At 42.9% G+C, this 21,378-nt stretch overlaps 2 protein-coding genes across 2 annotated transcripts; one reads left to right on the forward strand and one right to left on the reverse strand.

The window, feature by feature from the left end:
- Nucleotides 1-8,213: 8,213 nt before the first annotated feature.
- Nucleotides 8,214-14,609, reverse strand: LOC135987993 (uncharacterized). The gene is made up of 5 exons (XM_065633455.1): nucleotides 14,498-14,609; nucleotides 12,625-12,780; nucleotides 10,528-10,656; nucleotides 10,284-10,421; nucleotides 8,214-10,055 (listed from the first exon to the last, which is right to left on the reverse strand). The coding sequence occupies exons 1-5, from the start codon at nucleotides 14,498-14,500 to the stop codon at nucleotides 9,966-9,968; spliced, it is 516 nt and encodes a 171-aa protein (XP_065489527.1). The 5' UTR covers nucleotides 14,501-14,609; the 3' UTR covers nucleotides 8,214-9,965.
- A 403-nt stretch (nucleotides 14,610-15,012) lies between these two features.
- BBS12 (Bardet-Biedl syndrome 12) lies at nucleotides 15,013-19,933 on the forward strand. Its single transcript, XM_065633454.1, has 3 exons — nucleotides 15,013-15,094; nucleotides 15,578-15,673; nucleotides 17,776-19,933. The coding sequence occupies exon 3, from the start codon at nucleotides 17,792-17,794 to the stop codon at nucleotides 19,931-19,933; it is 2,142 nt and encodes a 713-aa protein (XP_065489526.1). The 5' UTR covers nucleotides 15,013-15,094; nucleotides 15,578-15,673; nucleotides 17,776-17,791.
- The last annotated feature ends 1,445 nt before the right edge of the window (nucleotides 19,934-21,378 follow it).

Consider the following 21,378-nt stretch of genomic DNA (forward strand, 5'->3'; position numbering starts at 1 on the left):
TAGTGGCTTCCCCCTGCAATGGAAGGCAAAAAGTCTGGGCTGGATGGCCCACGGGGAAGACAAGTAAGGGCTAAGGGTGACCTCCCCCTCGCTAAAGCGCAGAGAGGCAGGATGGGGTGGGACAGGAGAGGAGGTTTCCTGGGGGCCCTGGCAGACCCCACTGTGGGGAGATTGTGCTGTTCTTGCACCTTACATCACTGGGGCTGGTGAACCCGCGGGGCTGTGGGCAGCAGGTGGGCAATGCCGGCCGTGGGCTCTGCTCCCACCCACGGCTTCTTGTGCCCTGAGCGCCCGTGTGCTGTCTGCAAGGGCCCGGGACACTGGCCCTGCGCCCGCAGACACCACCCGCACCACAGTCTCCCCTTTGTTTTTGGTGGCGACGCATCCAGAGGCTGTAGCTGCATTTCCTACACCCACTGGGAGGATGTGGGATTTTCCTGGCTGCGAAACGCAGCAGCGAGAAGCTCTGCGGGCTGGGCCAGTGACTCAGCTGCTGGCAATGGGCGAGGGACAGTACAGACGAGCTCTCCCCTCTTGGTGCGCACAGCAGCCCCAGCCACAGTGTCTTTGCAAACCTTAATCCTTTTGTTTCCCACCCTGCTCTTAATTTTGCCACGCAGGAGGTGGAGAAGTTAATCTTGCCAGCAGGAGATACCCTAACTGGTTTGGAGAAACAAACACATGATTTTTATTTTAAAAATATTTCATTCCTTTCATCATAGTCATTTCTGCAGAAACACAGTCAGAAGTTGCTGTGTAGGAGTATGGATTTCTGGTAACAAGGCCACCTACACAAATCCACTGCAGGAAATAGGAAGCCCATACCTAAAGCCTTCATTGTCTAGGGCCCAGTTTTGCAAAAGTGCTAAGTACCGCTTAGTCCCGCTGAAGGCAATGGGAATAGATGATGCTGAGCCTTTAGCAGGAGGTGGTCAGGACTGAACCATCCTAGAACTTGACTCAGTGAGTCATAGTATTGCATGGCATTTGATAGGAGAAATCTGAATCTTTGTGCAAAAATCCCCACGTAATAAATAATATCCTGTTTAATACATTTGTTGCATCTTGGTTTGGTACTAGGAAGAATAAGAATACTTGTTTCTTCCCACCCCCCTTCTAAAAAGTGTTTCATTTCTGGGAAAAGCTCCTTTAATTTTGATACGGAAGCCTTTTCAACTCATATTTTCTCTCGGATTTGTAATATTACTATCTTTAATACTGTAAGCAATAATAAAATTGCCTTCTGCAGTAGGATCCTAAGTGTTTACTTCACCCATGTAGTGACCTACTTTATCAGGATTTGACAAAGAATATTTCTTAGCTTCACAGCATGAGCACAAATAATATTCAAACCTATCAGCCATTTTGTTGAATACTTTATTGGTTCCTAATATGAAGGAATAAGGTGAAAAATAGCCACTTACAGGATATGTTTACCAAATGCTATTCTCAACTGTGGTAATTTTCTGCTTAGAGAAAAAAAAAAAGTAGGTTTTACACCTGTTTCACCTGTTATTTACAAAAGCATTGGTCTACTCTAAATAGACTGTACCTCCACTGACATGCATTTTTTTCATGTAGAAAAATCTTGTTCTGTTTTTTGCAAAATGTACCTGTTGTTCCGCAAGTAACAGATGAGACCACTAGAACTGAAAAAGTAATTGAAAAATCTTCGTTCACTTACTATGCTCATTTGGTGGAGTTTTTAGCAAAGCTGGTTTCTGTTTCCTCATGTAACTAATGAGCCATCAAGAACTGAGTAACTGAAAAAGAGCTTTGGAAATGGTAAGTGACAGGGAGAAATGATTCGGAAATTACAAGCTTTAACATTTGATTTAAATGGGACCACCAGTCCTACCTACTCGAAGTTGGAGAGGCCTCATAAAAAATGTGAAACAGAACAAATAAAAGAAGTCCAGATGTTGAGGATAGATGAAAAGGATAGTTCTGTGTGACCTGTTTTTTGGACCTCATCAATATGTGGGTCCCGTATTAATTTAGTTAACTTAATAATAAAAAAAAAGTGCACCTCCCATTCCAAAAGGAGCTATTCTGCAGTAATCATCTTCGACCTCACATCATTAACTACATTGTATGGACTAATTTAAACATTACATTCAAAAGATGTGTGGAAACCATGCTTCCATGGATTTCTTCTTCGGCTGATCATGGCATAAGCTGCCTAAAGAGGAAACATCTGGACCTGTCACCTTAGCTTTTGTTTTAACATGGGGAACACAGACTTTTAAAAACTGAAATTGAGATGATCTGATACCACATTTTTAAAAGCCAGTAGAAATGCTGCTTGTTTATACTGAAATACCCTCCTATGTTTATAAATCAGACCTGCAATGTTTGCAGTCAGTTTTTCCTTGATGTTTAGAGCTTTCATGGTATTTCTCATTTGGAGGTCTGGAAGAATTTACAGGAAAGCATGTATCTGTTTTCTCTTTGTTAAGGGTATTGAGAAGAGGCAGGTAAAGAAGAAACCGTACTAGGAAGGAACTTCGTACAATAGCATGGATGTGTAAATTTTACTGTTTCTGTTCGTGCTGTGCTATGTTTTTGGGCAGAGAGCGCTTTAAAATAAGATTGGAAATGGGCTAGGTTAGCTGTTGCATTTGTTTCCTGCGGAAAGCTATTTTTTGCTTTATTTGATGTTGGGGGATTGCTTTTTATAGTGAAACTTATGTCACTACTAGAACCAGTCAGAAGATTTCCAAGGAAATAAAATGGCCTTGAGAACAAGGGCAGCTCACCGAGGCTGCAGCAGTTGGTTGCAGCCCCTGAACCTGGCCCGACAGCTCCCGTGCCCGTCCCACAGCCCTTGGTGGCCCTGGCTGCCCGGGCAGCCCACGTGCAGACCAGCAGACTGGTGCAGTGGCTTCTGTTCCCGTCTGGGAGCACTGTGTGCCACAGGCTATGGGGCAGGCATTGCCTTTGAACCCCATGCTGCAGGGACTAACGTGGCACTGCTACCAAAGCTGGGCTTCCAAAAGCTTGATGCAGCGCAGCCCTGCCCCACAGCTCTTAGCTTAGCGATGGAGTGACAATATCCATCTCGCCTACCCATCAACTTTGTCTGTGGTCATAACCCTCCGGGATTTCCACTCCAAGGAAATAAGTGCTAGACTTCTGCGCCATGATGACTCTGCAGTACACAGATCCTATCCTACCTGGGACTAAAATGTTACAGGAAATCCACCCTTTTCCCAGTTGACGCTTCTAAATGTACGCTCGTGTTTGGGTTTTTTGCATGTCAAAAGTTTGTGAAACTCTAATAATGACAGGACTGCAAGATTTGCATGTGCGCACACAGTATGTGCATATGCAGTATTTGTGTGCATGCACGTGCATCCAACATGGAGGGAATAATAAATGCATGTGAAACTGTTAAGACCATGCCCAGAATTTTGCGCATTTGCAGCTCAGGTTTGACAACTTTGTTTTGTTCTTATTCACAGCATCAAATCTAATTCAGACAAGCAAAAAATGACTTGAGCAATTTCAAGTTTAGTAATTGGTGGCAGCCAGAACTCCAAAGAAGTCAAGAGGTACAGTTTTAAGTCCTTAACACCTATTCAGTGGGTCTCTGAAATCATCAAGGAGCAAAGGTCAGGAAGGGCTGAGGCTCTTAAAGGTGGACACCATGTCTCTACCATTCGGGATGAAGTCTGAACTGCTGATGGATGTTTTGATGCTCTGCATGGGAGCAGGTTTGCTTTGAGCCAGCTCTGCTGGGCTCCCAGCTCAGCAGAGATTTGGATCATTGCTCTAAGACCCTCATTCTCTCTATACTGCTTAAGGTAATCGGGCACCTACAAATCTACAAATACCTATTGAAGCATCAGACTTTGCAGGTCCTCTGTCTTGCTCCACCCTAAATCCACATTTCTTCCTTACAGGGCCCCTGTATTTTTTCAGCAGGAAATATGAGCTGTCGAGCTCTTGATATTCTGAGCTACCATCAAGTGAAGGCAGGTGTCCATCTATCATGTGCGTGGGCTCTGTCCAGCCAGTGTCCTAAAAATGCGTTTCTTGGTCATGCTCCACCGCACAAGGCCACTGGAATAAGACACATCCCGGTGTCCTAAAGGTTGACACACTCACCTTGGGGACAAGAGTCTAGTTCTCAAATCCTTGTTCCTCTTGACTCGAAGCAAGGCTGTGATTCCAGCTTTCCCACATCCCAAGGGAGGGCCGCAAGCATCCTGCAGCAGGTCTGGCTCTGTCTCTCTGCTTCAAGTGGTTCCATTTGATAGCAATATTCCCAAAGAGAGAAAATAACTCTCTACAGTAGTGGTCAGAGCACTCAGGGGGACTGTGTGAAAGGCAACTTCAGTTTTCCGCTCCCCTGAGAGTGTGTCTGTAATTATTGATACAGAGTGGGAGTTTCAGAAAGTGTGGTTTGGGGGTTTAGCTTTGAACAACCAACTAATAAGTACAGCATTTTGTGTTTGACTTGTGTGAGAAGTCTTGTGTTCCTTTTTAAGAAAAAAATAATTCTGTATCCAACCACATATTTCAGGCCTCAGCTGGATGGTGTTTGTTAGCCTACTTTCGATCGTCATTAAAAGCCACAGCGGAGGGAAATAAGCATCACTCATCTTACACGTTAGTAGCTGAATGCCCTCTAGCGAGACTGTCACAGTCTCAGAACTATCAGTTCTTTGCTCCCTTACAAGAGAGATAGAAAAGACTTTTACTTCTTTTCCTTAATGTAGAAATTTAGGAGCGCATCCGCTAGTTAAGCAGGGCGTGTAATGCCCACTGAAAGCAGAATTTTTACAGCTCCTCAGCAGAGGCTTTCACAGCAACCTTGAGCTGTAGCAAAGGGGCAGCCATGGCCTTCTCTTCACAGGAGGGATTCAGACGGGCATGTGCCTGATCGCTCGGGGCGCTGGCATGCAGTATCGTGGGGTGGCTGTCCACTCGCAGCTACACTCTTGATACATGTGACAAAACGGAAGCTGTCTTTGAAAAATTATCCTTATAGAGATTCTTTCCTCAAGTGTCAAGGATCATCCCACCCTGCAGACCAAGCGGTTTGTTTGCTCCCTCACGCCAGGGACGTGCAGGTTGTGCCTACCTGGTCACTTGTGTTGCAGAGTGTCTGAAGAACATCCCTCACTGTCTAACTGTTTACTCTCCCTGCCTGATTTTTGTAAAATGTGTCAGACAGCTGCAGCTAGTTTGTTAGCATATGTAACTAGGTTTTGAAACAAAGCTTGTGTTTCAAAGCATCTTGGGAGCAGTATTTTTCTCATCTTCTTTTGTTTTTATCTGTGTAAGGAAACAAAAATCATTTTCAAACAAACTAAAGCAGGGATAATAAGTTCTGAGTGAGCAGGAGGGCCGCTGGCAATGATAGCTGGATGCAGTCTCAGTGATCCTGATTTGGCTTTAACATTGATATTTCGGGGGAATGGATGCTTGCAAAAAATGTACCACCTAAAGGCAATACATCATGCTGACAGGCTTGCAAAGATTGCCAAAAGTACCAGTCAGCACGTGGGATAGATTTAAGTAGTATGGTACTGTAGAATTTTGGGGGGGGGGGTCACAGAAAGATTTAACCCATGTCAAGAAAACGTGTTCTGGCAGCATTTCCATATATCAAATGTGTCAATGCTGAATTCTGGCCTGGCGTGCTTTCTACAGCCCAAGTCTTTCTTAAAACCTGCGTACAATACCCAGAGATGTTTAAAAGCAAATGTAATATGGTGATATTTGATTTATATTAACTCAGTGAGGAGGTTTCCAGGGAATTAATACTTAACATTTCGAATACGTGGTATGACTTCACCAAGCAGTTTGCAGGGCATGAGTTACTCTTCAAAACTGTAAATGACCAATTTAAATATTTTAACATTAAATGCTTCATGAGTTTATTGAAATATTTAGGCTCTGATAGTAGGACTCTTGCCATGTGAAAGTACACAAAGGGTTTCTTCTGTTGCCTTCCCTCATCCTCTTTTAAATGCCAAGATTAGGCTTACCTGAAAAGAAGCCATTATTTTTCTGCAACATTAGAAGCTGACCATGTGCTTATTGCTCTGAAGACAAACTCACACCCAGTGAAGTGAGAGTGTAGTGCTCATTACCTGTTAACTGCAGGAGCAACTCGGGCAACGAAAGCCTCCTCCAGTCTTTTGCAGTCACCTGTGCCTGGCCAGCCTGCTATTTTACATGCATTTGGCACCAGTATAACTGCAAAGAAGTGAATCTGCTCCCAGATTGAAGCCTTTATCCACTTTTCACTGTGATGTGGTCCCAAAGCACAACAGTCCAGTGTCTCAAGCTGCCAGTTCAGATTACTTTTGTTTGTTTGTTTGAGTTTTTTGTTTTGTTTTTGTTTGGTTGGTGGTTATGGTTGGTTGGTTTCGGGTTTTTGTTGTTTTTTGCTGGGTTTTTTTGGTAGGTTTTAGTTGTGTTTGTTTTTTTCTAAAGCCAACTGAAGATTTGCTTTACTGTGCTGCGGGATTGAGAGATGATAAAGAACTTAAAAGTTGCACAGGGGAGATAACGGCAAAAGTTAGTTTAAAATTGCCATGCATTTGGTATATTTTGGCATATAACTTCTAAGTAATTTTTTTTCTCTTGAACTATTTTGTATTTTATTAAAAGCCTAGAACATTTTCATTTAAAAACATTTTTCACTGGAAGTTATTTGCAGTTTTATCTCTCTAGCAGCTATTGCCCTTATCAATGCTTTGATATTTAGGCACTTGTCAAATACAAACTGCAGTTCCACTTTCCTTTTTGTGCAGTATCTGATCAGCACAAACACTCAAACTGAAAACCGGGCTTCACCGATGTTGCAGAAAGAAGAGTCCCAGCTGGATTCGCATACTGGAGAGTCCGAACTGCAGCTGTTTGAGGAGAATTTGCAAGTGCCAGGTAAGAACCCAGCCTCCCTGCCAGCATGGGGGGAAAAGGGATGCAAAGATGAGGGTCACAGCCATCTGCCCATCCTGCCCCCAGAGCTGCCCAGATCTGTCTGTGGGGAACATAAAGCAGGGTTGGGGCTGAAGCCTTCCCCTCTGCATCGGGTGCCAGTCAGGACATGCTCACACTGCTGACCGCTTGGATTCGGGTACCTTGAGGGATGGGTCCTTTCAGGCAAGGCATCCCAAATTGCTGCTTTGCTTCCTTTTTGGTGCTTTAGTGCAAAGGAGTTGAATCCAAGTCTCCTGGAAGCGTCCCAGCTCTTATTTTTGAGAATAGAGTGAATGGGGAGAGGGGTACAAGTAAGCTGTCTTTAGTGAAACCCCTCAATTTAGGGTGAACTACGTGAGTAGGCACTAGAACAGAGCCCAGGAAAAAATGTCTGCTGCGTACATTCCCAGTTCATTGATCTGAGTCGCTTTCTCCAGCACAGTAAAAGAATGAAATTCCTAAATGGACATTTCGGCACCTGTTCCTCACACAAACCTGAGTTCTGCCACTGGTTTCAATCAGGCTCCTTTCCTCCACCATGTATAGAAATGTAAAAGATAAAATTCTATAAGGGATTCACAAGGACATTGAAAATAGTTCATGCAGAACCACAGCACTGCTGTGGGCTGCTGCTGATACTGTTGTGGGTTAGTCATCATACTCGCTGCATGTGACTGAAGGAATCCCTCGCTACCACACGAGCTAAAGCAGCATGAGACACTTATTCTGTTACGTTAACGCTTGCAAGTTCTGTGCTAGTTCAGCCACTGCCCCACATTCCGGACTTAAGAAATTAATGGGCAAGTCAGAAATAACATTTCATCATTGTAGTATATATGGTAGGTATGATTATGTGTCTTTTTCCTACCTTCAGAAGTCAAGTAATGGGATTAGAACAGGAAGAGAGAAGTGACATGCATCATAGGTAAACAACAGTCATCAATCTCTTCCTGTAGCAGCATTAAAAAAAAAAGTACAGGCAGTCTAATAGGCTCTGGGATTCCCCATAATCACCCAGAACTTCAAATTTCCCTTTCTGAATGTAAGTGGTTAGTACTAGAAACTTTTAATAAGCGTAGTGGAAGAGGGAGATAAACTGTGTGATAGACTACTGCACCTAAGAATTTCTCTCTTAGAAAGAAAAGATAAATAATAGTGAAAATGTACTTGGTGAACCATTTAACACTTTAAAATTTTTTTGGAATATTTAGTTTTCGTAGTAAGCACACCAAGTTAGAAAGCACACAAAGTCTTTAACTTGCAAAACAGTTTTATTTCACACTTATACAAAATTAATAGACATTTTAAAACGCTTACAGTACTACAGGTTACATCTACTGCCACTGACTATGTTAACAGGAGACTTCACAGATGTCTTGAGTTTTCCATAGTCCTACACAATCCCTGCACTCCCCCAGGTTTAAGCCCACTTCTGTACAGGTTAGAGAGGCTCTATTTAGAGAGCGCTCTTCAGAGTACAACACTTGGAGGACTTGGGCAGAATGTGCCAGGTCCGCGTCTGCACGCTGAGAACAACATGGGTGAACGAGCACTTTCCTTTCACTGCTGAAACTAATTCTCCCCCTGCTGGGCCCTTACAGCCCGAAGAGCCACAGCAGCTGTAATGAAGAGCTAATCCAGGAGCTGGCCCTTCCTTTCTTGTACAAACATTGTCCATGCTGTCGGGCAGCAGAAGCTGTCTGAAGAGAGATCTTCACAGCTACTGGTGAAATACTGTTCTTTCCTTCCTTGAGCCCTTCTGACACTTTGCTACCTACTTGCCACTTCACAGTGAGCAGAAACAAACTCTCAGTCAGGCACGTTGTTAGAGGGAGATGTAATTTAGGATGATACCATTTCCCTGCAGTTTTGAAGCTGACTGCCTAATCAGAACCCATGGAAAAACCCTCTTGCCAGAACCACATCATCAGATGTCATGTTGTGTGGCACTGCTGTGTTACCATAACATAGAAGGAAATGTGGCTCTCCAGTAAATCCTACGTTGACAGTATACGTAAGAAATATTTTTTAAAATGAAGGTACTCCTAAAAAACCCAAAAAAAACCCAACAAACCAAACCTGTGATGTCTGAAATGAATTTGGGCTGCATGGTTCTAAATATATTCAGTGTTTCACAGATGTCCAAGGTGAGCTATTTTTTCACTTCAGGTGCGAGTCCTCCCTGCAACTTGACTTGAAATACCAAAGAGAAACTTCTCCTAGTATGCCACACTGAACTTTTAGGTGCCTTAAATCCTGGCATATGTAACAGCAGCTCTGTAATGTCTTGGGAGTACAAACAATGGCGCAAGATGTTGACTGGTTATACAATAAACTGTGATAATCCAAGCAGGTTACATTCAAGTAAACCAGGTTTCAGACAATCAGATAAACAAAAGAACATCTAGTGATGGCATACAGCTCCAAATGAAGAACCAAATCTGGTTAGCTACATTTGCTTCCCAGTACGTCCAAAACCAACTTGCCATGGGAAAACAGTGTTTCATACAGAAATAAATACAGATATGCAACTGGGTTTAGAGTCTTTCATGGAAATAAACAAAAGGAGACAAATACCAAGAGATAACCTAAAAGCCTTAAAAGGAATAAAAATACTGTGCTTGTACCTTCATTCTGTAGCCTTAGGAAAAGTCACAACTGGCCCTTCCCAGAAGCAGTGGGAATTTTCACATCTCAAGTGAAATGTCTTTTAAATAGTTGAAACACAGGATTTTTTGTCCAAAATAGCAATCAATGAAATTGTCAAGGTGGGGGAGAAGGGATGGGGTCCTGCCTTGCAGGTTCAGTTCATCCTTCCTTTTCACTTCTGCAATACCTAGTTTTAACAGTTCTGGGTACTGAAGCCCCCCTTCCTCAATCAACTTTGCTGAAAAAGAAAAATGAACCAAAAATCTGCCCTTTCAGACTTTCTTTATGTAGCAGAACATATGCAGGAGGCACAAGCCCAGTTTTTAAGTCTTTTCCAGGTTATCTTTTGGAGTAGCTGTATAGCAAGGCAACAAATATTAGTATAAGCTAGTTTTCTTCATAATTCTCAAAAATTCTTGCTCACTTACTTCTCCATCTCCATCTCGATCAGCTTCATCAATCATTTCCTAGAAAACATATTGTATATTTGGTCAGGCACTGGACTCTAAACACGAGATCTTCCATTTATTAAAACAAAACAGAAGCACATAGTGTGAAAACATAACTGTGTATTTGATTCTTCATATTTCTGACCTTTTGGCCCTTTCTCTATAGGCATAAATTTCTACCAGCTCCTTAGGAGCTACAGGATTGGTCTGTGCCTCTTTAGAAACCTCTGGCAAATGAGAATTTACCTGAAGCTCTTCATCTGTTAAATTTTCTCCCAGCTCCTTGGCAACCCTTTTCAAGTTTTTGAATGAAATTTTTCCTGTCCCATCATCATCAAATAATCTGAAAGCTTTCAAGATTTCTTCTTTTGAATCCTTTTCGCTCTAAAATAAGAGTAAAACACATATTAATTATAAAACGCCCACCACCAGGATATTCCTTTACAGTATTTTTTATGCTGTCACAAGAATTTCTACTAAGAATTCCTACCATTTTTTGTGTCATCATGGCCAAAAAGTCTTCAAAGTCAATGGTGCCGCTTCCTTCTTTGTCAATATCTGCTATCATTTTCTTAATTTCTTCCTTCTTTGGCTCAAAGCCTAAAGCACGCATTGCAACCTGTGCCAAAAAGCAACTCTGTTAGGAGGCCACCAGAATTATAGTGACAGCAGCTGCACTAAAGCTTGTTTAATTTCCTCGTCCAAAACTGTAACAGTAACTCACTGCAATGAGAACATCTTGGTATCTCTTACCTGCTTGTTTCATCTTTCCAAATAGTGATAATGTAGGTTTAATATTCTTAAGACTCAGATGTATTTTCACTTTAGGCCCATATGAAACATGGATATATTTCTGAAACTAAGAGAAACTTCTTGTGTCTGAATTAGGCAAAGGTTCCAATCTACATTTCTGAACTACAGATCTATTTTCAATATAGTTCCTAAAGGGACTGGATTATCAAATGGGGACTTCACGAGAGGTTGGAGATGAGCGATGTGATCTCTCTCCATTTGAAATTTAGGGCAGAATGCCCACTCGTTTCGATGGGTACAGAATTACATGTAGTTAACTTTACGCAACCCAGTACACAGAGACACAAAAAATCCATGTGCGCAGCTTTTGGCACCTTTGGCTACGTGGTGGGGCAGAGGGGCCAGGAGGGGGCGAGCAACTGACAGTGCTCCAGAAGTTGCAGCCTCAGCAAATCAAAGACTGACTGCTGTGCTAGTGAGGAAAAGAAAAGCAAACCTGAGCCTTACAGAACACAAGCAAAGTATTACGGTCAAAACAGCTGTCATGTAGATTGTTGTTCAAATGCTTAAGACTAACATCTTTTAAAACCAGGCTCTAGCATTTCACCCACCTAGACCAATGATTTTGCTACCTGGGTATTTATTAGTAATTTCACACTCCTGGTGCGCCAGATGATTACAGCATATTTAATTCAGAGACTGAAATTTCAAGAACACATAACTAGAGGAAGATTTAAACTGTGAACATTCATTCTTCCTATGTGCTCTAGTGGAAATCATTAGGCAGAATTTTTTTTACTAAACATTTGCCTACTGGAAAGTGCTAACTCACCAGAAATTTAACATTTAACTGAAGCGCGTTTATGTGTTTTCTGATCAGTTTCTTGTGATGGGACAACTGAAAATGTTCCATTTTGTCTTTCAGAAGGGAAAGCTTCCTATTGTAAAATATCTATATTTTAAAATTAATTTTGAAAAAGAAAAATATAGCATTAAATGGTTGATGCTAAAAATTTTTTGGTCCATTTTAAGAAGTATATTTTAACATGTATAATCTGCGTTCAGAGAACACATTCTCCTTAATCAATCATAACTACTTCCAAATAAATCCTGAGATAAGCCACAGGCTTAGGTAATTCATGCTTTTAGGTAACATACGCAGAAATTGAGGCAGATTGTGTGTATGTGAGAAACCAAGGTCAAGGAGATAATTAAGATAAAAGGTTCAGGCTTTAAAAAAAAATCATATCAGTAAAACATAGGGAGAGAACTGAGAATAATCTTCCCCTTGTACTACTGTGTGCATGCATAGGCGTGCACACACACATACTACCTGTCTTGCTACTAAGGGCAACTTGGATCTGTTTTGTTATTTCTTGATGGTAATTTTTGGATCAAGTGTATGAAAATAATGTTGTATCTTTTCTGAATGTGTGCAAAATCTGTTTTATTTCTGAGACAATGAAAAAAACTTACATTCTGACATTCATTCTAAGCCAACAGAAGTCTATTTCCCAGAAACAATGAGCTCAGCAAGTCATGAACGCTTAAGTGTGGACTGTGTCTATGTAAACAGAGGAACTGTTTAGTTCCTCTAATGCTCAGATATTCAGAGCTATGTGACCTACTATTAGAGAGGCTTGTCTGCTCTGACGTGTTACATACAGAGCTTTCTCAGGTTAACCATGTGGTACACTCCAAATTCATTTGTGACAGCAAGCCATTACTCTTGTTCATACTTCAAAACTATTTTAAAATAGGGCTGGACAAAAAGAAAACCAGCTTAAATTTTGAGACCAAAGCTATTTCCATCCAAGAAAAAAAGTTTGAAAACCTTCAGTTCTTTTACATCAATGCTTCCGGATCCATCAGTATCAAACAAATCAAAAGCTTCTCTGATCTCCTGCTTTTGCTCTTCTGTAAGTTCAGGTTTCAAGCTGCTTTTCTTCCTCTGGGCTGTACTTAAGCCAGGTTTTCTATAGTTGGATGCCTAAAGAAAGTGAAGGAAAGAAACAATAAGAAATAGCCTACTCTGAAGAAAATTCATAACACAGCTGAATTATAAATAACAACAGTAAAACTGTAGCAAAAGCGAGACAGGTTTTTTGTTGCAAGTGGTAGACACTGGGTCTCTATCCACATTTTCTGGGCTTCATGTTTTAAACAGAAACACCATCAGTTAAAGGAGTGATGCCAGAAAAACAGGCGGGTAGTCTGGAAATGAACACTTCACTGAGGTGACTAAGACCCTCTGCACCTCCTGCTGGTGGCTTTGTTTTGTCAGGAGTGGTTTCACCTGGAAAACATTAAATAAATCATCCTCACAGCTAAAAAGGCTGGTTATATAGGGTCTTGTCTGTGCAGGAGACTCAGATTCAGCCACTGCTCAAAGTCAGCAATGAAATGAGATGTGTTGGAGCAAAGTGTAAAGGGAGGTGTGTAGCTCCAGCCTGCTTGTCCACCAGCTAGCTGTGGTGCTAGGTAACAGCAAGCTGTATTGACAGTGAGATCAGCACAAAACCTGTCCCACATGGAGAACTAAGCTGCTTGTGCTGAGCTTGTGCATTATTATCCAGGACACTTCTGTGACCTTTCCTGCTTCTGGTGTAAGTGTAGAGAGTGGTTTCCCCACCCCCTGCCAGTAAGCAGGAAAGACGTTTTTCTTGAGTATAGGTTTTCTTCTAAACCAGCAGCAGATTTTAGTCCTTCAGTCTTGAATCTGCGCAGATTCATGGAAGGGGGGGCAGTCCCTCCCACCCAAACTTTAACTGGTTGGGCTTTAAAAAAAGTAAATGAAAAAGGTATCAAGAAAGGAATTTGTTTTCTGGCTGTTGCTGAGCAATCTCTTACCTCTGCTGCATAGTTAGACTTTTTTGGCTGGGCTCTCTCTTTCAAATACCCAATGTGTTAACACAGAAAACTCCCTTTTGTTGTATTTGGAAATTAAATTTCATTTTTAACACTTTGTCCCTCCCAAGTTGGACTGCAAACCAATTTGCCAGGAACACCTCTTTTCCCTGCTGTTAACCCAGGTATCAGATTTTTACTACTTATATTCCACTCTGAGAGAAACCCACGAGATATTTTCCTGACTATAAACAATACGTGCTACCTGAACCTCTTTTCTTGCCTCATGCATATACACCTACAAATCTAGCGACAAATTTGAAGATCCTGAGTAGCAGTGCGTGCATCGATTCCTGCTTTGTCTATCTCAAAACTGAGTTGTGCAAATCCATTTTATGTTCCAGGTGCCCACTGCATGTGCTGCAGGGGAGGGAGACGTGGAGGAGGGCAGGTATGCTGCGCTAACACTACCCAGCCTCTGGCTGACCCCGCACCGTGAAAGCAGGTGACGTGTTTTGCGATTCTCGGTGTTTTATCGGGGGTGTATTCTTAGTGCCGAGTTTTTTTGGGGAGGGCCTTTCCTTTCCCTTTCTGGCCGGAGCGCCCACTTCCGCCTGTGCGAGGAAACCAGGCGGCGGCCTCGGCGGCCCGTTCCCCACAGCCCTTCGCGCCCCAGGGCTGCCTGCCCGAGGCCGGGGATGCGCGCAGGGCTCCGGGGCCCCGGGCAGGCCGAGCCCCAGCCCGCGCTTTGAGGCAGCGCCGCGGCCGCAAGCGGGGAGGCGCGGAGGGGCGCAGGCGGGAGGTTGCTGCAGCCGTTCCGCGGGAGGCGGAGGGGCCCGCGGCGGGGGAAGGGCGCTCACCATCCGGCCGCGCTGCAGGGACACGCTCCGGGTCGGCGCCGCCCGCTCGGCCCCGCCGCTCCTGCCGGCCCGCCGCGCGGAGCCCAGGGCACCCACCGCCGCACGCAACGGAACGCGCCGCCCAATGGGCGAGCAGGACGCGCCGGAGAAGCCGCCCACCTCCGCTGCGCGGGCCAATGGCACCCGGCGGGCTCGTGACGTCAGCGAGAGAGCGGCGGCCGCTCCGCCCGCCGGGCGCACCGACAAGCGCCGGTGTCCTGGCAACGGCGCGCGCGGCAGCCGTTGGTGGCGCGCGGCCGGGCCGCGTCAGCTCAGCGCGGGTCCGGGCGCGGAGTAAAGCGCAGCCGCAGCGCCGGGTGAGAAACCGGCAGCCGCCTGCTGTGCAGCTGGAGGGGCCGGGGCCGGCCCTTCGGCCGAGGGGAAGCGGCCGGGCCTGAGCAGGGCGACTCTGGGCTGTTGCTGAGCGGGCCGGGCCCCTGCTGGGGTCCCTGTGCCTCCCCCCGTGCGTGCCGGCCGGCTCCTGCTGCCAGGCTGCGTCACCAGCGGCGTTTGGCCTCGGCTACAGCCGTTTAGGGAGTTCTTTCTCTCCACACATAGGTAGGTTTTAGGTAGATCAAGTAAGCCGTGACAGTTACCTGAACACTGGGTGGTTTGGTTGCAAGCAGAACATTTTCTACGTGTTTCTCATTCAGCGTGCACCAGTGCTGGTGCAAGAGAACGTGTGTGCGTGCATGAGAGACTTTTTTTTTTTTTTTGGCCAACATTTCGCAGAAATACATTAATTTGGAAATCTGAGCTAAAATTTTGTTGTTCAGCCTTCATGGTTGAGGTGCTGTAAGACAACGTAAGTTAGGACTTTTTGGCATACCACTGGTATCTTAGAGTTCGCTTGAGACAGCTAAAACCCATGTGTGTAAACATAAACTGAACCTAAGGTCAAGTTTTATTTTGCTTGCAGAGACAGATGATGAGGCGGGCAGCAGTAGGTCAGCATGCAAGTTAGCTCAGCAGAAGCCATCTGTAGTTAATGTCTCACAAGTGGCAGACTTTCACTACCAGTTTTGTTCATTTATTCTCCAGGATGCCTCCTCTTTGCTGACCTCACTTGTGTTTGACTCTGAAATGTAATTCCATTTGATTTTTACCTTTTCCACCTCAGACTGGATGGAAAAAGAGGTAAGAGGTCAGGGAATGGGGGAATGAAAAGTTGAATTTTGGGTCTGCTCTATATTGGTTCCGCTAGCATAGGACAGTGTGATGTTCTTGCCAAAATAACATGCATTAAACAAAAAGAGGGGGAAAAGTTTCACAAAGTCGTAAATCACCCATGCCAGAGGTTGTGCAAGCAATGAAATAAAAACATTCTTTCCTGTAAGTGCATGGCCTGCCTTCATTTGGTTTTACAGCCAAGCCCTCGGTCTTTTTGATTCAGGTTTATGTATCTGCAGAAGTACAGGCTGGTGCCCAAAATGAAGCTACAGTTTTAAAGCACAAGTTTAAGCAGAAAGGAACGGGCAAGTTTTTTAACTTAAATCTCTGAGAAAATTTTAGTTAAGCAACTTGTAGTTGGCGGTGTTGAGGTTTGGTGGAAATGATATAAGGTGCTGCAGTACCTCTAATTAATCTGTTTCATAACCAGTCTTGGTTTCACATGCGTTGAAATAAAAACACCATTCCAATGTGACAGTAGCTCATACTACTGAGCTGAACCCATGTTCGGGACTGACTGGGCAGTAAGAAGTTCACTCTACTGCCAAATGGAAACCCCTTTCCCAGCAATCCTTCCATAGTTGTCTCCCATCCAAACAGCAACATGGCCTTCTGCCCAGAACTACGTGCTGAGGACCTAGATAGCGAGAGAGCATTACCTGGCCTTTCAGCATTGCCAGCTTAGCTCTTTCCTAAATTTTATTAAGAGAACCACAAATTGGTTATTTGTTCATTCTATCCAAATGAGCAGGTTGAGAAGGGGCCATTACTAGTAGAGAACTGCTTGAATTCAGAAAAAGTGATGTCAAAAAACTACTGTCGTAGTAAATGCTTAAGAGAAATCAGATGGAACGAGTTTTTAGGGGAGTGGGGGAAACATGTTTCATGTTGGATTCCATGATACAATGATTATTATTTAATAATTTATTTTGTTTGTTTGTTTCAAAACAAACTACCTGTGATATTAAGCTAAGGATTCCAATTAAGAAAAAAGAGGCTTTTTTATTATCGTTACTGGAAGTACTGATATAGATACATAGTATGACTAGACTATTATTGCAAGAGATTGCCAAGAAAAATTTCCAGAAAAAACCTTAAGCGGGTTGCATGGAGGTTTTCAGATGCACACTCCCAGTACCCTTTTAAAGTCAAACATACCTGCTTATCTGAAAATGCGTTGTTTTTTTTTTTTAAATTGTTAATTGCAGGTAACTATAGACTAAAATAATTTGTTGGTTAATTATTCTTTTGGTACTTCAGGATGTATCTAGTAATGAAAGGAAAATTCTAGACTGGACTGGAACTTTAGGTCTTTCAGGATATAAAAGTTATTTCTGACTGCCTGCTCTGCTTTTTAAATTCACACTTCATATTTGTTTGGGATCATATTCAGATGGACACTCATTGAGTGAGGTGGGAGTTTTTTTGGATTTGGCATAGCTATGCAAAGGAACCTGTAGGATGATGAAATAAATTATTTGAATCTGAGCATAAAATGTATATGAGTTAATGCTGCTTAATTCTTGGTGTGTATACTTTTCATTTTAAAAAAGAAGGAAAAAAAAGAAAAGAAGCTTTAGTTTAATCCATGTGGTCTGCCACAGGAGTGTGGTGTGGAAGGGCTTTAAAGGGAAAGAAGATTTATTTTTGGCATGTTAAAACTGACTATTAGATCAAAACTTTAACGTCTTGGCAGTTTGTTCTGTGAGGTATTCCTTTTCGTGCACATTTAATGAAGTATTGATGCATGTTAAATGGCATAAATAAAAGTGGAATAAAATAAGTTTGAGCATGTTTTTCCAGATTTGAAGGTTAAAGTCAGCAGCATAACTATTGATACCAACGTGGATCTGTACAGAGCACTTTGGCTTGCACAGAATTGTCCAGTCTGCTCTAAGGCAAACAACTGCATCTATGTCTCATAATAAGTGGGCAGAATGAAGAACTGTTTACACAGAGTGCCTCACAGGAGTGCTATGATCAGCGTTAGACTGTTAATTTAATTTTTTGCTGCTATGTGCTCTGGAGTGCCATGAGCATGGGGCAGTAAGTTTGTGTTCTGTTCGCAGATCCTGCCTGCTGCCAATGGCTTTCAGGGATGTGAATGCAAGAAGACATATTGGACTTCAGCAGCTTTCATCCTTAGCAGGAGCTGGAAGAACATTGTTGGGGCCAATGAAATCATGTAAATTCATTGTGGATGAAAGCACCAACCAAAGCACGTTGATTTGTTCTGCTGTTCGACTGATCGAAAGTTTGGATTTAACTAGTGCTGCCGGGCAGCTTCTTAATGAAACCATTCAGGCACAAAACAAGGAGTTTAAGACTGGGATGAGTACTCTGTTGTTTCTTGTTGGTGCATGGAGCAATGCTGTACTGGAATGCCTCCAGCAGAATGTTCCTATTTCAGCAATAGTATCTGTGATGTCAGAGGGGTTGAACTCTTGCTGTGAGAAAGTCCAGTGCCTTCAAATATCAATACATGATGTAAATAAAGAGCTGTGTTCTAGCAGTGTTAGGCCACATGCCTTTAAAATCAAAACTTGCCAAATTGGATGTGACAGTCTTCTAAATCCTCAGATTTTCCTAGATTTTCAGAAAGAAATTTCTGCCCCAGAAGAAGTAGTTCCAATAAATTCTTGTTCCGATCAAGATGATGATTTTAAGTTTAACAAGCACCTTGTTTCACCTTTGGTCGGCTTTGGTTCAATAGCTCCCCTTGTCAAACCAACAGGTGACAAAAGTACATCTGTGATTGCTGGAAGTGGTGTTATCGCATCCAGCTGCAACAAAAAAAAGTTAACCCATAGCAGATACTTCAGCACTCTAGGAAAAAGCCATTTTTCAAGTCAGCAACGTGGTTTTCAGGGGTACCTGTCAGGACAATCAGCAGAGCCATGTGAATGTTACAGTTTAGGGCACCTGGCAATGGCTCTGAGCCATGGAAATCAGACTAGCATGAAACTGCTACAAGGCATTGTTGCATATCAACAAGAGAGAGCAGAATGGAGTGGCTCTTCCCAGTTTAACATTGCAGAAGTGGTGACATGCTGTTTACTGGGCCTGCCTGAAAGCTATTCTTGTGTTTCCCCAGGCTTTGTCACACTAGTATCACCAGAACAAGCCACAGTTATCAAATACTTGGAAGACAAACCCCTTCGGATCCTGCTGATGGATGGTGACCTAACTGAACAATATCGTCACTTAGGTTTTAGCAGAGCATGTAATGTAAGGACCATACTGGAGCATCCTGGCCTACAGGAAGACAGAGCAGGAGACTTGTGGCTGAGGAATATGTTAGATATTCTAACAAGCTTTGAAGTAAACTTGGTTTTGGTCAAAGGAAATGTGTGTGAAAACTTACTGGAAGGATGCATAGCAAACAGTATATTGGTAATTGGTTCCGTGGCTTGGGATGTGTTGTGTGCTTTTCGGGAGGTCACTGGTGCCCAGCCAGTGACATACCTCACTCAGCTGAAGGCTTCTTGCCTGGGGAGCGGGGCCCAGGTGGAGCTGTGGAAGGCCAGCGATGGGCGTGCGATGGATCTGGGTGAGCTTGTGCCAGTCAGGGTAAAAGTGCAAGGAATTTCCCTGCTCACAGCTGTGCTTACCAGTACTGTAGCTTCAAAGATGCAGCTCATAGAAGACCAGTTCTGGACTTTTGTGTATCGACTCCATCATGCTTTAAATGATGGGAAGGTTTTTCTTGGTGGTGGTGCAGTGGAGCTCTTATGCCTTAGTCACATTCAGATGCTTGGAGATCAGCCTTTACAACCAGCAAACGAAAACGCTGTGAAAGACTTTCACAACCCTTGGTTGGCAGCATCTGTGTCAGAGTATAAATCAGTTGTCCTCCAAGCGCTAGCAAGGGGCTGGAAGCAGTATCTTTCAGCAGTTATGCGTAACACTGCAAAAGCTGCGTCAGAGTTGGAAGCATGTACGTCAATTGAACATCACCTCCAAAAAGCAGCTGACTGTGGCTCTCCCTCAGCATATATATTGAAGGAGTTTAGAAGAGGTGATCTGTTCAGAGGTGATTCTAGTCCCTTTGCTGACCACACCGAGGGTTTAAAGGTTTATGATAATGTTACAGCCAAGACAGAGGCATGGCGGAGAGCTCTAGACTTGGTGCTACTAGTGCTTCAAACAGATGCCGAAATTATCACAGGTCCCAAAAGGAATCAGTTATTGAACTCGCATGGATCAAGTGAATTCATGTTTTTATAGGACTTGCAAGCTTTATGTAGAAGTCCATGAGTCAGTGGGTGGAAGAAGTCCAGGTACAATCTGCATTTCTTCATAGTTTATAAAGCAAACATTTAGATGTGATTATGACTTTAGAGTGTAACAGAGGAAATCATTATGTGAAACACTCACAAGGCAGAAATAATTCCTTATTTCTAGAAACAGGAGTTAGATAACAAACAAAAATCGCTTGTGGGCTTAGCTCTAACCTCAGCCACGCGTTTCTAACTAATGATATTGTTTATATGGATGGATTAATCCAGTCAAACTGACTTGTCTTACCTTATTTAGCAGAGCAGATGTGCAGTTCTTTTTTTGTTTTTTTCTTCATTATAATGAGGAGCACTGAGCAGGTGGGTACCTATCGAATCTGTTTGGAGAAAAGTTTGATACCTTGGATGTGCTTATATACTGAACACATGCTGTCTGTATAAGGTATTTGAACTTGTGTTCTCTAAATTATTCTTATTTAATGTATTTTAATGGCTTTTACTTCTAAAGTATACTTGGCATACTTAAATGAAAGAATATATATAACATAATTTTTAATTAATGTTGCTCTTAATTTCTGTACATTGCAAATGTAAGAGTTAAACTTGGAATAATTTGAGTGTTACATTTTATGCTAAGAGATTGTATTAGTAGATTCTATTTTTGCATGTTTATATGGGCCATATATCTCCTATTTTCAAATATATACCATTCAGAATTTCTCTTGACATAAATTCAGGCTGGATCCTCCTTTTTGGTATTATAGAATGGAAGTATCTCTACACAAAGTTTTATTTTACATCATGAGTTGGGTTTTTAGGTTATTTCCTTTAGGCTTTTTCAGTTATGCTTGCAGAGAGGAAGATGTAGTTGTATGTTTTAGCTGAAAACAAATCTGTCATGATGATTGAAGCAAAGCACTTTTACTGTATTTCAGCACTTAAATTTCGAAGGCAGAGCCCCAGAAAATGCGCGTTTTGTTGCAAGAAAGAGGTGTGTAACTATGATGATGTTTTTTCTGAAGTTGGCATTCTGAATCACGCTTAATGTGAAATGGCTCACCAGTCCAGTGAAAACAGAATGGAAAAAGAATCGAAATGGTGGTACTAAAGTGAATTCTTGCCTTTAGGAACCTTCTCATTAAAACACTAATGGCTGGCAGTTAAGCACTTACTCCTTGAGATTGCTGGTGCTGGTGGCAGACTCCTTCTGTGGTGAAAGCTAAGAACTGGGGTGCACTAAAGAGCATTTTCTGAGTCCTGATTCAGTGAAAAGGCAGACAGAAAATGAGTGGTTATTTTATTGTTAGAGTCTATGCTTCTACTTATTTACTATTTCAAGTGGGTGGTTTTTTTCTTCTGGACTTATTTCCTTGCAGTATCTCCCACTGCAGAAGACGTCTCGGAGAAGTCCCATCAGCTGCCTTAAGCCCCAGT

The sequence above is a fragment of the Caloenas nicobarica genome, chromosome 4, assembly GCF_036013445.1.
Source record: "Caloenas nicobarica isolate bCalNic1 chromosome 4, bCalNic1.hap1, whole genome shotgun sequence".
NCBI lineage: Eukaryota > Metazoa > Chordata > Aves > Columbiformes > Columbidae > Caloenas > Caloenas nicobarica.

Bases quoted from the DNA above. Each gene is read 5' to 3' on its own strand.
- LOC135987993 (XM_065633455.1), bottom strand. The intron at 10,657-12,624 runs GTTTTCAAACTT...TTTTTGGCACAG, and splicing joins TTGATGTAAAAGAACTGAAG to GTTGCAATGCGTGCTTTAGG. The intron at 10,422-10,527 runs GTAGGAATTCTT...CTCTTATTTTAG, and splicing joins CCATGATGACACAAAAAATG to AGCGAAAAGGATTCAAAAGA.
- BBS12 (XM_065633454.1), top strand. From the start codon at position 17,792: ATGGCTTTCAGGGATGTGAATGCAAGAAGACATATTGGACTTCAGCAG.